Raw genomic sequence first — 13106 nt, 5'->3', positions numbered from 1 at the left:
TCCTCGAGAGCCTGACGAAGCTGATCTTCGGTATATTGAGGCATTATATATAGAAGAAGACATGTGCAAAAGATGAGCCCATTTGGACGCGAATTGAAAATGTTGTGATAAAAGGAGGTTGGGGGTGGGCATTGGGTTGTGGTGGATTTTCGCGTTTTTGTGGGTGCCAGAAACAGGGGGGTGCCAGGAAGTGGGTATGTTGACTTAATGATATCAGAATCATCTCTAAAGCTGTAGATGCCTAACATGTTTTACAGGTTCAGTCAGGACTTGTCTCACATTGACCGAGATCTTCCTACAGCGTTGTTCATGACCTCAATCGGTGAGTGGCTTGTCCCGGGTATCACCGAGACTACGTAGCTAATCCCTCTCAGCTGTGCTTGATTGCTTGGCAGGAGCTGTCCTGATTGTCATTGGTGCCAAATATCTTGCAGCTGTCATCCCGTTCGCCTTGCCCGCTCTCTACTGCCTACAGGCTTTCTACCTCAGAACTTCTCGCCAGATGCGATTCCTCGATCTTCAGGCGCAGGCTCCTCTTCTTACCAAGTTGATCGAGACCATCGATGGCCTGTCAACCATCCGCGCCTTCGGCTGGCAAACTGCCTTCCGAGAAACTTCACTTGAACTCTTGGATGAATCCCAACGGCCGTACTACCTGATGTTTTGCATCCAGCGCTGGCTCACTCTGGTTCTCGACATTCTTGTCGGTGCTATTGCAGTATTGCTGGTCTCAATGGCCATGATGATACCGGACGCTACTAGCACCGGAGCCATTGCCATTGCGCTCTACAATGTGCTCAACTTCAACCAATCTCTGGCAACTCTGATTACCTCTTGGACAGAGCTCGAAACATCCCTAGGAGCAATCTCGCGTTTGCGAACCTTCGTATCTCGAACACCAATCGAACCAACGGCTGAAGTGCTTGACAAAATCCCACGCCAATGGCCTGCACAGGGCCAGGTCGAGATACAGAATATCACGGTATCTTACTCCGCGGAAACGAGACCGGTACTCAAGGGAGTTTCGCTATCTATCCAGCCAGGAGAGAAGGTTGCCATCTGCGGGCGTACAGGCAGTGGCAAATCGACCCTCACTCTCTCTATCTTCAAACTTCTTGGCCTCGATGCAGGGAAAATCGTGATCGATGGTGTTGACATTGGCAGTGTTCCAAACGATGTGCTCCGCCGATCACTCATCGCCATCCCGCAGGAGCCGCTCCTCTTGCCCGGAAGCCTGCGCACGAATCTGTTCCCCTTTAGCGACGACACAACCGCAGGCGAGGCGCCGTCCGATGCTGACCTCATAGATGCCCTGACCACGGTCTCACTATGGTCAGCCATCTCCTTGAGTGGTGGTCTCGACACAGATGTTTCCAACCTACCACTGTCCAAGGGCCAAAAGCAGCTGTTGTGTCTAGCCCGGGCTATAGTCAGGAAGAATTCTAGCAAGGTCCTGGTTCTTGATGAAGCTACCAGTGCCGTCGATCAAGAAACCGAAGACATGATGGCTAGGATTATCGAGAGCGAGTTCTTTGATCATACTATCATATCTGTGGTTCATCGTCCTCAGGCCCTCCGTGGCATTGATAAGATTGTCACCTTGCAGGACGGCCGAGTAGTAAGCGTGGGGTCTGCAGAGAACTAGTAATAACGCGGGCTTTAGAATGCAGTAGCGGGAAAGATATATCTAGACAATATCAATGACAAATAGGATAAGTTTGGATCCCGGTTGTTCATTGTTTTTGTCTTGGCTAATATGAAAAACCTGGCGGTCAGCTGTTGGTTCTCACCGTGGGCTCATAGGCCTGGTTCCCTGTGTATTATACTGTAATTTCCAGAACGGAACTCCTTGGTATTGCGTCTTCGCCACGATCCGCCGGGTGGCTATCCGCCCTGCGATGCCACCAAGGCTTTACTTCGCATTGGCCATTATGATGAGAACCAGGATGTGCAAGGGGGTCTTCAACGTCGATCGCTTTTCTGTTGCCGCAGTTGAGGTTTGCTGGTTGCGTCAAAGTTGCCGAGGATCTTAATCTGACATGCGTGAAGATGACTTGAAGTCTAAGAAATGGCGTTACTTTTTCACATAACTACACAATAACGCCTTCGGAATCTCTTTCATTCGACCCATGTACCTTGATAAGTGGCTAATATCATGCGTACTTGCACACTGATAGCCTATCATCTATATTGCGTTTCGTGTGATCCGAAGTCTCATTGCTTAGTGCTGTACTCCACCGTGATTGTCTTCGTCTGGACAATATTGTTTCCTCGAATGATCGCTTTCTCTGATGAATCATCCTCTGTCGGATCACCCTCAGTATGACCAGTCGCGATAGTAGCTGGGTTATTGGACCCCATGCTGGCCATCACAAATGCCTCGCCATTGTTGTCGCGATCAAATTGCGAATACTCGGCTCTATTCCGCGTCCCATTTGTACCACCGATAGTCATTCGTGATATGGGCTTGCTCCCAGTACCACCGACAGTCTTGGTTCCCTTGCCATATGTGCTTTCGCCGATGATCTTGGGTGCGACGTGTCGGAAAAACTTGCGTAAGGTCGGCAGAGAGGCGCAAATTACGACTAGGTTCGCTTCAACGATACTGAAAGATCGATTTGTCAGAAAATACAGCCACGGATATTGGGGATAGGATCAAAGGAGGCCGAGCTTCACTTACATCCACAAACTGGCCCATGAGATGACCCAGCTTTGGTCCATGCTTGTAAGCATGGCTGGAAGGAGAGAAACGCGGACGATCGAAGTGACGACTGTACTGCACGTCTTGTTAGCTTCGCCAGAGTCTCGCTACGTGTACCATCATCTTGAAGAAGAGTGGCGATGCTAACTTACAGTGACCCAACTGCGAAAATGAAGAACAGCCCAACTTTCTGCCTACGCGGAATCTGTAGCTTCACAACGATGGGTATCGGAAGCGCGAAAAGTATCAAGTCCGAGATGATGTTTGCCGCGGCAGTCGCAATGTATAGTGATGGTCGGTTGATGCATGCGCCTTCCGTGATGGTAACGTCCCAGCTCATTGCGATTGGATCACAGGCGAATACTAGAGCAAAGAAGATGCCGATACTGTAACCGGCAATGATCGCAAGAGAAATCCACACAGCTCGTTTGAACCATCTCTGAGGTGATAGTCGGAAGTAAAATATCAAGAGGGAGACTTTGGCGAAACTTCCACAGAGAGTATAGATGGCGGCGGCGAGGAAAACATCCTGCGTTGACGATTACGTTAGTACACCGGGCTCGTAAAAGAACATCCTAGTCTCCAAAGACGGAATGAACAGACAGTGAGATCCGGTCCCACTTACCATCATGTATATGTTGTACTTTTCGATAGAGATCTCCCATCCGTGGACACCTCCAGACCCATATGCAAACATATCTACCGAGGGCTTGTCAGCAACAACCTAGCCGCCCATCTCAGCTTGGCATTTTCACTCACGAACACATAATCCAATGGTAGCGATAGAGGTGAACTATAATACAGTCAGCGATACTGGTCTCAACAAGTTGACCAAGCTTGTCAGCGTTGTGTGGCTGGGCTTGAGGCTGCACGTTGCTGCAAGTCGCGACCCGGTGTCCGAGATACTGGGACTTACCCAAGCCAGAAGAAGAAAGACTGCCAAGACCAAGCGTTAGTCCACGCAGCTTGCCAAGTCGCTGCTTAAGATATGATGAAAGTCAAGTAGTGACGATACAGGATAGTGTAGGAAAGGAATCTCATGGTGCTGTTTGTTGGGTATTCTTACCATCGTCCCACTGCAATCGACCGATCAAGAAGGCTTTCGTGTACAGCCTTTGCGCCATGAGCAAAACACTGAGAAGTGTACCAAATCCAGCTACATAGTAAGCTTCGGGTACAGCCTGCCGCTGTGGGTTGTCGAAATTGACCACATAGCCTTCAGGAGGCGGAAGAACAGTGACAACGCCCTTCACTACTGGCATGGCTTGGATACTACAAGTCGGATGTCCAAGCTGCTGATTCCGTGCTGATGCTTGCGGTGAAATGTGTCACTCAACAAAGTCGATCAAGTGGCAGGAACACAGTATCATAAGTATGGGGGCGCCCGGTGGCTTAAAGGAGATTACGTCCTTCGGGCGAAAGGTATTTTCGGACGCCATGGTCGTTATGTACCAAACGATACGAGAGCAACCGTGGAAGTATTAGTTTTAGCATGTATTATTCTCGACTCCTTGACACCGACACTCTTTGCACATCGTATCTAGAGTGTGATTCGCAAGCATGTTCACGTCTATGTTAAACCTGAGCTTTGAAGAGCGGAAGAAGGCAGTCCACATCCTCGGCCCCCCGTGCTTCCTGATGCAAAAGGCCCTGTTCTTGTTCCACCGTCCTGCAGTCACAAATTTCTGTTGGAACCAACGCCGTAATACCCTTGACTAGCGGTTGGCCAAGATAATTCTGCGCGATATCACTTCATCCGGCATTCTGGCCCGAAGAACAGCACGTAATTGTCGATGTTTCCACTTTTTACCTGTCGCTCAACAAGCCCGGTCACAGGGATGAATTGTGTTGGAACTAGGGTCTTGTGAAGTTGAGACAAATCCTTCATCCTCTCTTTCGGCGAAATGCACGAGAGAATTTAGCAACCGCGTGGCGGAACCGACGACCAGTTCGTTTGATTACCTATCTCGAGGCTCAAATACACTCGCATAAATGCGCCTGGTGCCTGCAGTTCTTGGCTGCAAGAGGCTGCATCTCAATTTAAAATATCTTGGGAGTTATTTGCAGCATTTTTTCTCACTTGCCACTTGTCGGGTCTTGATCTCCGGTCCGACCGCTTTCCGTGCCACTATGTGAAAGGAAGTTGTAGCAATGGCAAGTTCGATCGATGCCTCTTTTGCAAGGTCGCTTGGATGAAGAGGCATAAGATGCTGATAATTCCGGAGAAAGAGGTAGCTTCAGCCTTCCAAATGGACAACGCCGATCAGACTTTGTCCTAGCATACCTTCATCACCTTGCATTGTGGCGCTGTATCTGATAGCACCCGTACCGTCGATGAGCTACCCCGGATGATGGCGGGGGCTAAATCGTTCGATGCGGCATGGCCCCCCGTGATCGGCTCAGTCCGTCGAAGCGTGGGTCAGTAAGCATTTTCATCTGGCCCTGGCCGAGGCGATGTTGGTTGCTCGTTGTTGTCGGCGTAATGCCTGTAAGTTGTCAGGGTTTCCAGAAGGATGGGCTTACGCGGAGGGCACGGAATCGAACCCCAGTGCCCGGTAGCAAGTCAATTTCTTCCCCGACAGCAAGGCCCAGGATCTTGGGTGGGACGACGGAGCTTCGGTGACTGGGATGGTATTCGGTTACTTCCAACAACATCGAGCAACGTTGTGGAAAGACATAGGATGGGAAGAGGGAAGAGAGCAACAGGGGTTGAAATCGCACCAACGATATTCTGTGCTGCCAGACGGGACGGGGGAAAGAAGCATGTTTGCCAAGTCTCCAACGCAAGGATTGCAGCAAACTTAGCCACATGCAATGGATACTACCCACCCTTGCCAGAACTGAAGACTGGACCGATAAATATCACATCGATGACAACTGGACGGTGCAAGCCGTGATGAGGGGCTGTCTTGTTCTACACTACTGCATCACGGCAGTAATGTCCCACCTTCATCTCAGTCCTTCGTTTGTCCAGGCCCTTTCATGGACCAATATTCCATTTCGGGCTTCTTGCGGTCCACCGTGCTGGATTGCAGCTCCGAGGTTGCTTCAGAACAGGGTAATATAAGGACAAGCTGACGGCTTATCATAGAAAGTCTGCCTTCGTGTTCACATCTGTCAGTGCAACCCACTCCCGTTGGTCTTTTTTCACAAGTCGCTCCTTGGCTCTGGTGTCGGCCTTGCCACCAGAATTCTCCCGTCCGTCCTATTAACTGACCGTCGCATTTCAATCCTTTCCAGCCTCCATGATGAAGTCTACCATCATGGCAATGAGCACTGCAGCAGCTTTGTTCGAAATCGCGTCTGCTGCGACTTGCTACTCACAGTCAACGGCATGCGTGAGTTCCCTTAGCTAGAGACACACCTCCGTCGTAAAAATTCAAACATGTTACTGACTTTGACCAGTGCTTGAAATTGAACAAGGCCCCAGGACTCGCTGGCAAGATCTACTTCCCCAACTCCACCGAGTATGTGGAACGTATGGACTCGTACTGGTCCATCACCGCTGCCCTGGACCCTTGGTGTGTCGCACAGCCCTCAACAGCCGAGGATGTCTCGACCATCATCACCACCCTCGCTGCGTCTAACTGCACATTCGGCGTTCGCGGCGGTGGCCATGGCTCCTTCGCTGGATCCAACAGTGTCAACGATGGTGTCACCATTGACTTTGGCTTCTTCAACAGCACCACCTACAACCCAGACACCAAGATCGCCTCCATTGGACCCGGCGGTCACTGGCAGACTGTCTACGACACTCTTGCCCCGTATGGAGTTGTCGTCACGGGTGGCCGTGCTGGCACCGTCGGAACTGGAGGCTTCATTCTCGGCGGCGGCAACTCTTTCCACTCGGCGTCTCATGGTTTCGCATGTGACCAAGTTGCCAACTTTGAGGTGGTCCTTGCTGATGGATCCATCGTTAATGCCAATGCCACTTCCAACCCTGATCTGTGGCAAGGCCTCAAAGGAACCGGCGCCAACCTTGGTCTTGTCACACGCTTCGACATGTACGCAATTGACTTTCCCGACTCAACAAAGCCGGTAGTCTGGGGAGGCAACCTCATCTACGACTTGGAGTCCGGGCCCAAAGTCATCGATGCCCTCGTTGAGTTCACGGAGAACGTCCACAAGGACGAGAACAGCTCTTCCATCGTCTACTGGGCGTACCTCCCCCAGCTCGGCGGTATGATCCTCAACGCCGCTATCGAGAACACCTTGGCCGAGGTTGCGCCCCCTGCCTTTGACGCTTACTATGCGGCTGGCAACATTACCCAGGACACTACCAAGGTCGACTTGATTTCCATCGTCGCAAACGAACTCGGTTCCGGTCAGCCCGCCGGCTTCCGCAACGCCTGGTTCACGCTCGCATTCGACAACGATGCTCGGATCATGAACTACGCCGTCGAGAAGTTCTACACCCTGAACGCGGATCTCGAGAAGGCCGTCGGTGCTGACTCAGGCTTCAACACCCTCTGCATGTTCCAGCCCATCACCAAGTCCATCGTCGACAAGGGCATCGCCATGGGTGGGAACAGCATGGGGCTGGACCACTACATCACCAGAGGCAACGGCATTATGTTCCTCATTACCTTCGCCGTCAACGGAGCTGAGAATGAAACCATTTCCTTCCCGTACATCCAGGCTTACACAGAGGACGTCGAGGCTTTTGCTGCGTCTTTGGACTTGAACTGGGGTTGGATCTTCCTCAACTATGCCCACAAGGTACAAGATGTTATCTCGTCGTACGGAGAGGCTTCCATCGAGAGGCTGAGGGCCGCTTCTACCAAGTACGATCCTACTGGTGTTTTCCAAAACCTTCGTCACTCAGGCTTCAAGATTCCCTTCTAGATTTCCGGTGTAACAGTTGGCGAGAGAGAGAGAGCCTCCAGCATCAGAGATCGTCGATCTACTTGGCACCTTAATGAAGAAGGTCATTATCACATAGACTCATAATATTAGAAAACACACCCTCCCACTTTGGCGACCGTCTACACTCCGTGCTAAATCTACGTGCTCAAATTCCCAATCGTCCTGACACTTCATTGGGAATTTTGATAACACTCAGTATGGAAGAGTTAGAACAAGTGACTAGGTAGTTGGTGTTAAATTCACAACCGCTAGAAGGAACGCTACGTTTGCTATGTACTCTATGCAGAAAGCGACCTCTATCGACCAAATCCGACTATCAACAGTTGCAGCCACCGCTCAAGGCCAAACACGGCAGCCAAGTGCAAGACTCCCAGAAAGATCCATCACCCGCCACGCAAGTACAGCAGTAGCAACCAGCGCAACAACAATCTGGACCCAGGCTGCCGCCCACATTGGCACCACTCCTCAAAGGATCCATCTGTTTTCCAGCCTCATACGCGCCATACACGATTCCGGCTCCCGCTCCCGTGGCAGCGACACCCCATAGCCCGTTCTGCATCGAATTCTGGAACCCCTTGACGGCCTTGTCCGGAGTGATCTCGGTGAGTCTGTGAGTTGGCGTCTCAAGACTTTCCTTGAACCAGTCATAGTCTAGTGCACATCCTTCAGGCGTCTTGATGATGCTGCCAAACCTCTTGAGCAGCTCCCGGCAGTCGTTGTATCCCAGATCTTTAGCGGGAATGGATGAGCGCGCGGCAGCCCATTCGGTGTTGACTTCGTCTTTCGTCAAAGTCGTCCAGCCGATCTGACAAACGGTGTAGTCACGGGTGTGATAGCCCTTGGACGGTGTCGAAAGCTGAAGTGCTCTGAGCTTATTCGTCTCTTCCTTTAAGGACCATGCAGCCACCCTCGCTTCATACACCCGAGCAGGCTCGAAAGAACTGGTCTTTTCGCTCTCTGCCACCTTGTCCTTCGGCTTCGGGACACTGCCATTCGGTAGGCGGAGCTCGTATTTCTGGCCGTGCGTGATGATGGCCCAATGTAAAAGACACCCGTCGTCGACGCGGCGAGAGTACCACACTTGTTCGCCCTTGGTCGTGTCCTGTCCCTGCTTGCCGCGAAGGTTCACTTCCTCTTTCAACCTCTTCCTATCTTCTTCTTGTTCCTCTCTGGCCCTTAGGACCTCCGAATTCTTGAACATTGTATAACGAATTCGAGTCTCGTGTAGAGTTATCGAGGCGTGTGGCGTAATGGTCTGTAAGAATTTGACGACGATAACCTCACAAATTGAGTCGGAACGTATGGCAACTTTCGCTCAATAGACATCGGCATGTTACACTCCATAAAATAAACGTGGGATCCTGGTTATCAATGCTTATCAATGCTTCAACGAAGCCGCTGACGGCATGAGCTGCAGCAGTGCGGCGTGTCCAGACATCGCTGCGTGGGCTGCGCGGACTGCGCCGCAGATAGCTGCCAAGTCTTCCCCATCTCATAGGGCAGTTCGCTCTCACGCATTCTCGGATTGACCAATGTCAGCCTACTACCAATGGGATGTTTTTGAGGAGGGTCTTTTGTGTCTCTCTTTACTACATGCAGGGAGGCGCACCGCCTAAATGGACGACGAATATGACATCACCCCCCAGTCACGGGAAGATCTTCCCTGCATCGCCTCTGCTAAGCTTTCGGGCGGTTAATGTGGGGCAGTCTAATACCGGTCTCCTTCCTCCATCAGATCAGTGAAAGACTAAACGATACTTCATATGTGCACGGGAGACACGTCGAACTACATGTAAGTTTCGCGTGCCACTCGGCAGAGGTGATGGGCCATCCTTGGCGCGTGGTAATTTCGCCTTCTTGGTGGCTGGTGCCATCGGAAGACTTGCTCCCTCCAGTCCTGATGATATCTGTGCTCACTGCGCGCGGTCCTTTTGTCGTACCCTAGTTAGACCCAAGCATGCAAGCAAAGTACACAAATTTGACATGAAATACTGACAGCAATTGTTACTGAATGATGAGCATGTAAGCTACCTAGATGTTTAAGCAGCTGTGCTCCCCACGACCTGCCGGAAGAGCTTCGTACTGCCCTTCCGCCTATGGTATGCCTTTCGACGCCTACTATTCGATCCTTACTATTCTGGAAAGCATACTTAGTGGATGGTCGGTCTCAAGTCACTGGCGACAGGACATTCCGTCTCTTCATTGGCCATCTTCTTAGTCTTTTCAAAAGAATTCATCAATCGGTCGACACTCAAGTGGGTAACAAAATAAGATGCCAGTCAAGATGAGAACGCCTACCTACCTGCTTATTATACCTAACGTTCTTATTCTTCTTATCCCCTTTATTATTCTTATTACTATTATCATCATTTTTTATATGTTTATTAAAGAAGACTCTTTAAAAGAGACGAATGAGAATAAGGACAACAGGAATAGGGATAATAAAAATGGAAACAATAAGGATATAAATAATAAAAAGAGAAATAATAAGTAAGAGCTAGGGAGGGTACTAAAAGAGCGGCAAGCGATTTTATCACCCGCTTAATACTTTAAATCTACCTCTGTCTTTATCTAACTCTCATCAATAGCGTGCAGCGATAGGTCGTAACCCGTTGATGAAGAAATAGGCCTATACAACACTGGTAAACTAACAACCTAGCCATTGCTCAAAGGAAGCCAGCTGAGAAAAAACTTGACTTTCCGAAGCCTTAAAGTACCCTTGCGATTCAACGAAACATCGAAGCAAGGTGTCGCAAAAAACCCACAACACACCAATCTCGTTCTCAACTCATAAAGGTCTAACGCACCACTGCAAGACCCGACTTTATCCTCTTTCACGCGTCAAAGCTAAGCTCTGAGAATAGAATTGCGCAACTCACGAGCGCGGAGCTGCAGCCTCATGCACCTGCTGCCGGAAAACGCGGCATGCAGCAACGAGCCGCGACTAAGATCGCTGTTACCCAGCCGAGACTCCACATTCAACTAATGGCAACATGGCCGAGTGGTCCAAGGCGATAGACTTGAATTGTTCACGATTCAGACATCTATTATCTTCGGATGCGCAGGTTCGAACCCTGCTGTTGTCGCAAATGTTTTTGCTTGGCAGGCTTTCAGGATTTCTTTGCATCTTTGGCCAGTACAGTTGGGCGAGGATACATGCATGGATGGCCAGTTGTTGTGGTTATGGCTTGGCATATCTGAGAAGAAGTGTGGACCTGGGTATGGAGTTCATGTTGGACATCAATAGAGCAGCAATCTCATCAAGTACCTGTATCATTACAAAAGCCTCAAGTCGTTGCCGAATGTCAATAGATGTCTTGACTATGGCTTCGACAAAGTGTACGAAGCAATTGATGATATATTGTAGTTAAGTGCGTAGCTAGCGTGAAATAAATCTGACCTGACCTGGCACTCTTCCCAAAGCAGGAGGAGTGCATTTTGGTATTGAACATTAGAACCACGATGCAGAAAACTCCCCGCTTCCAGGTTCGTCACCTTGACAGACAACAGCAAAAGTTAGCCCACAGGGTTCTCAAAGCAAGTGGCCACGGGGTAAAGGAACCCAGAAAACATACCACGATCAGCAGCCATCCGGCCGTTCAGAAAGGCACTGGTCCATGCAATGATTGCCCACAATAGCACCATACACCTTGCCAGAGACGTAGCTGCGCATGATGTCACGGCAGTTATCGTACACAATCTCCGCGGCGGGCACGAGCTCCGCGACGGGCGTCGGCTTGTCAATGAAGGCGGTCCAGCTGACGCAGCACCGCGCCGTCTCGATCTCGAGACAGTAGTCCTGAGGGGTACCGCGGATCATGTCGTTGGCCTTGTCCGTCTTGAGGACCTTGATGAGGCGATAGCAGATGCTGGCCATGGCCTGGTGGGCCTTGTCGCAGACGAGCTCGTTCTCGCCGCACATGGCGGACGACGGCTCGCCGGCGTCGTCGTTCTTGGCGACGGTGTTGTCCTCGCCGTTGGCGGCGGGAGTCTGGGTGATGGTGATGTCGGTGTAGTTCTTGCGGCCCCAGACGGAGAAGGTGCCGATGTCGTTGGTGTAGAGGTCGAGGACGATGCGCGAGGGGAACTCGGCCTCCATGGCGAACACGGCGTCCGCCTTGGGGAGAAGGTGAGGCGGGAGAGCTCTCGCGACCTGCATGTTGGCACTGAGCGCCGTAGTGGCCTCGGGGATAATCATCTTTGGCGACGGTGCACTATCGATGATCAGTTGTCTGTAATTTGCACTCTTTACACTTGGTAAGACTTGATATAACCTTACCTTAAAGGCAAGATTACCTCGACTTGCTTGTGTGAAGGAAAGGCAGTGAAAGAGGGGAAGATAGAGCTGCGAAAGGCAGTCCGTACGCCGCAGGATTTATACACGCCGTAGGAGAGAAAACATGTAATATGTGTACGTGTGCGTGTGGCTGACGAAAAATCCCTACCTAGGAAGTAGACAGCGAAATGAGAGACCGTGTGTGTAGAGCCCTCGAACTAAAGGAGTGCAGGAGAATAGTATCTCAAATGTGGGAAGGACAAAATGCCGTCAAGGTCACGATACTCGAAAAAGCGTATCAACTGGTAGACCACCCTGCTAGAAAGAGAATGGCCCTGCCGCAGACCGGGGCACGGGGGATTGAGTTCTTTTCTAGACAGGCTATGTAGTTGTGGACTCCGAGACCTGCTCAGCAAGGTCCAAGGCAACGAATGATCTATCATGAATAGTAATGCCGGTAATGAGCACTCAATAAGTGACATTGAGTGAGCAATCAAATATTCTCAGTGGCTGCATCCTCTGTAGCAAATACAGAACTCAATGCGTCCTCACCGCAAGGGTCCACGCTCTTTTGCGTCCCTCTTCCCAACAGAGCCTGCCAGCTTCCCACAGCTCGACGGCAGGTGGCTGCATATGTACTTCTTCGTAAGCCCTTGCGTGAACGTCGGCGTCCCTCTGGGATGATGTTAGGTTGAGCTGAGCAGGCCCTCAGGTTCCAGACCGATAAGTTGAGGCTGGAGACTAGAAACGTAGAGGAGGGGTGTAAGTAAGGAAGCATGCCATAAGAGGTAAGTCACCAGAAAGCAGATAGACCGGAACACACGGCCATTAGAGTCACAAAAGTGTGGGAAAACAACAAGGTTTGAGGTCTTGACAAACTTGATTTCACCCAAAGGTCCCTCTCTGCCCGGAGCGGAAGTATCCCTACTCATCCACCAACGCCATTCGCCCAACGTGGGAAGCCACTAGATAAACCACACCAAGCAATCTGCTTTTCGCCCAACGTACAGCGAGGCACACTCCCAAGTCCCAGACCGAATGATCATCAAGATTCCTACGCCAACCACCATCGAATAGCGCCAGCATGACCCTCTCGTTAAGAGAAACAGACAACGGGTTAAAAGGACCATGATACAAGGCGAGGACGCACAGCCTATTTAGTACTACAAGCAGCAGCAAATTCGTGAATGACTGAGGGGTATCGCAACTGCAGACCAATGACCGACCAACTAGCAAAGCAAACAACAGGATTGGTTCACACGC

The 13106-nt window shown here is 50.7% G+C and overlaps 5 protein-coding genes across 5 annotated transcripts; 2 read left to right on the top strand and 3 right to left on the bottom strand.

Moving 5' to 3' along the window:
- Positions 1-246: 246 nt before the first annotated feature.
- Positions 247-1645, top strand: CTAM01_15890 (ABC transporter; the record flags this gene model as incomplete). Its single annotated transcript, XM_060531884.1, has 2 exons — positions 247-322; positions 375-1645. The coding sequence occupies 2 exons, from the start codon at positions 247-249 to the stop codon at positions 1643-1645; spliced, it is 1347 nt and encodes a 448-aa protein (XP_060373554.1).
- A 569-nt stretch (positions 1646-2214) lies between these two features.
- Positions 2215-3963, bottom strand: CTAM01_15889 (uncharacterized protein; the record flags this gene model as incomplete). The annotated part of the gene is made up of 7 exons (XM_060531883.1): positions 2215-2605; positions 2681-2776; positions 2854-3230; positions 3327-3400; positions 3461-3494; positions 3618-3637; positions 3768-3963. 7 exons carry the CDS (start codon positions 3961-3963, stop codon positions 2215-2217), a joined length of 1188 nt encoding a protein of 395 aa, XP_060373553.1.
- Positions 3964-5683: 1720 nt separating this feature from the next.
- CTAM01_15888 (FAD binding domain-containing protein) lies at positions 5684-7546 on the top strand (the record flags this gene model as incomplete). The annotated part of the gene is made up of 3 exons (XM_060531882.1): positions 5684-5759; positions 5942-6039; positions 6107-7546. The coding sequence occupies 3 exons, from the start codon at positions 5684-5686 to the stop codon at positions 7544-7546; spliced, it is 1614 nt and encodes a 537-aa protein (XP_060373552.1).
- Positions 7547-7883: 337 nt separating this feature from the next.
- On the bottom strand, positions 7884-8768 carry CTAM01_15887 (uncharacterized protein; the record flags this gene model as incomplete). Its single annotated transcript, XM_060531881.1, has 1 exon — positions 7884-8768. One exon carries the CDS (start codon positions 8766-8768, stop codon positions 7884-7886), a length of 885 nt encoding a protein of 294 aa, XP_060373551.1.
- A 2379-nt stretch (positions 8769-11147) lies between these two features.
- On the bottom strand, positions 11148-11765 carry CTAM01_15886 (uncharacterized protein; the record flags this gene model as incomplete). Its single annotated transcript, XM_060531880.1, has 1 exon — positions 11148-11765. One exon carries the CDS (start codon positions 11763-11765, stop codon positions 11148-11150), a length of 618 nt encoding a protein of 205 aa, XP_060373550.1.
- Positions 11766-13106: the final 1341 nt, after the last annotated feature.

Source organism: Colletotrichum tamarilloi (assembly GCF_030869305.1).
Source record: "Colletotrichum tamarilloi strain Tom-12 chromosome Unknown Scaffold_183.1, whole genome shotgun sequence".
In the NCBI taxonomy this organism is placed as follows: domain Eukaryota; kingdom Fungi; phylum Ascomycota; class Sordariomycetes; order Glomerellales; family Glomerellaceae; genus Colletotrichum; species Colletotrichum tamarilloi.
The sequence above is the reverse complement of the archived record's forward strand: the minus strand, read 5'-3'. Positions and strand labels throughout refer to the sequence as shown.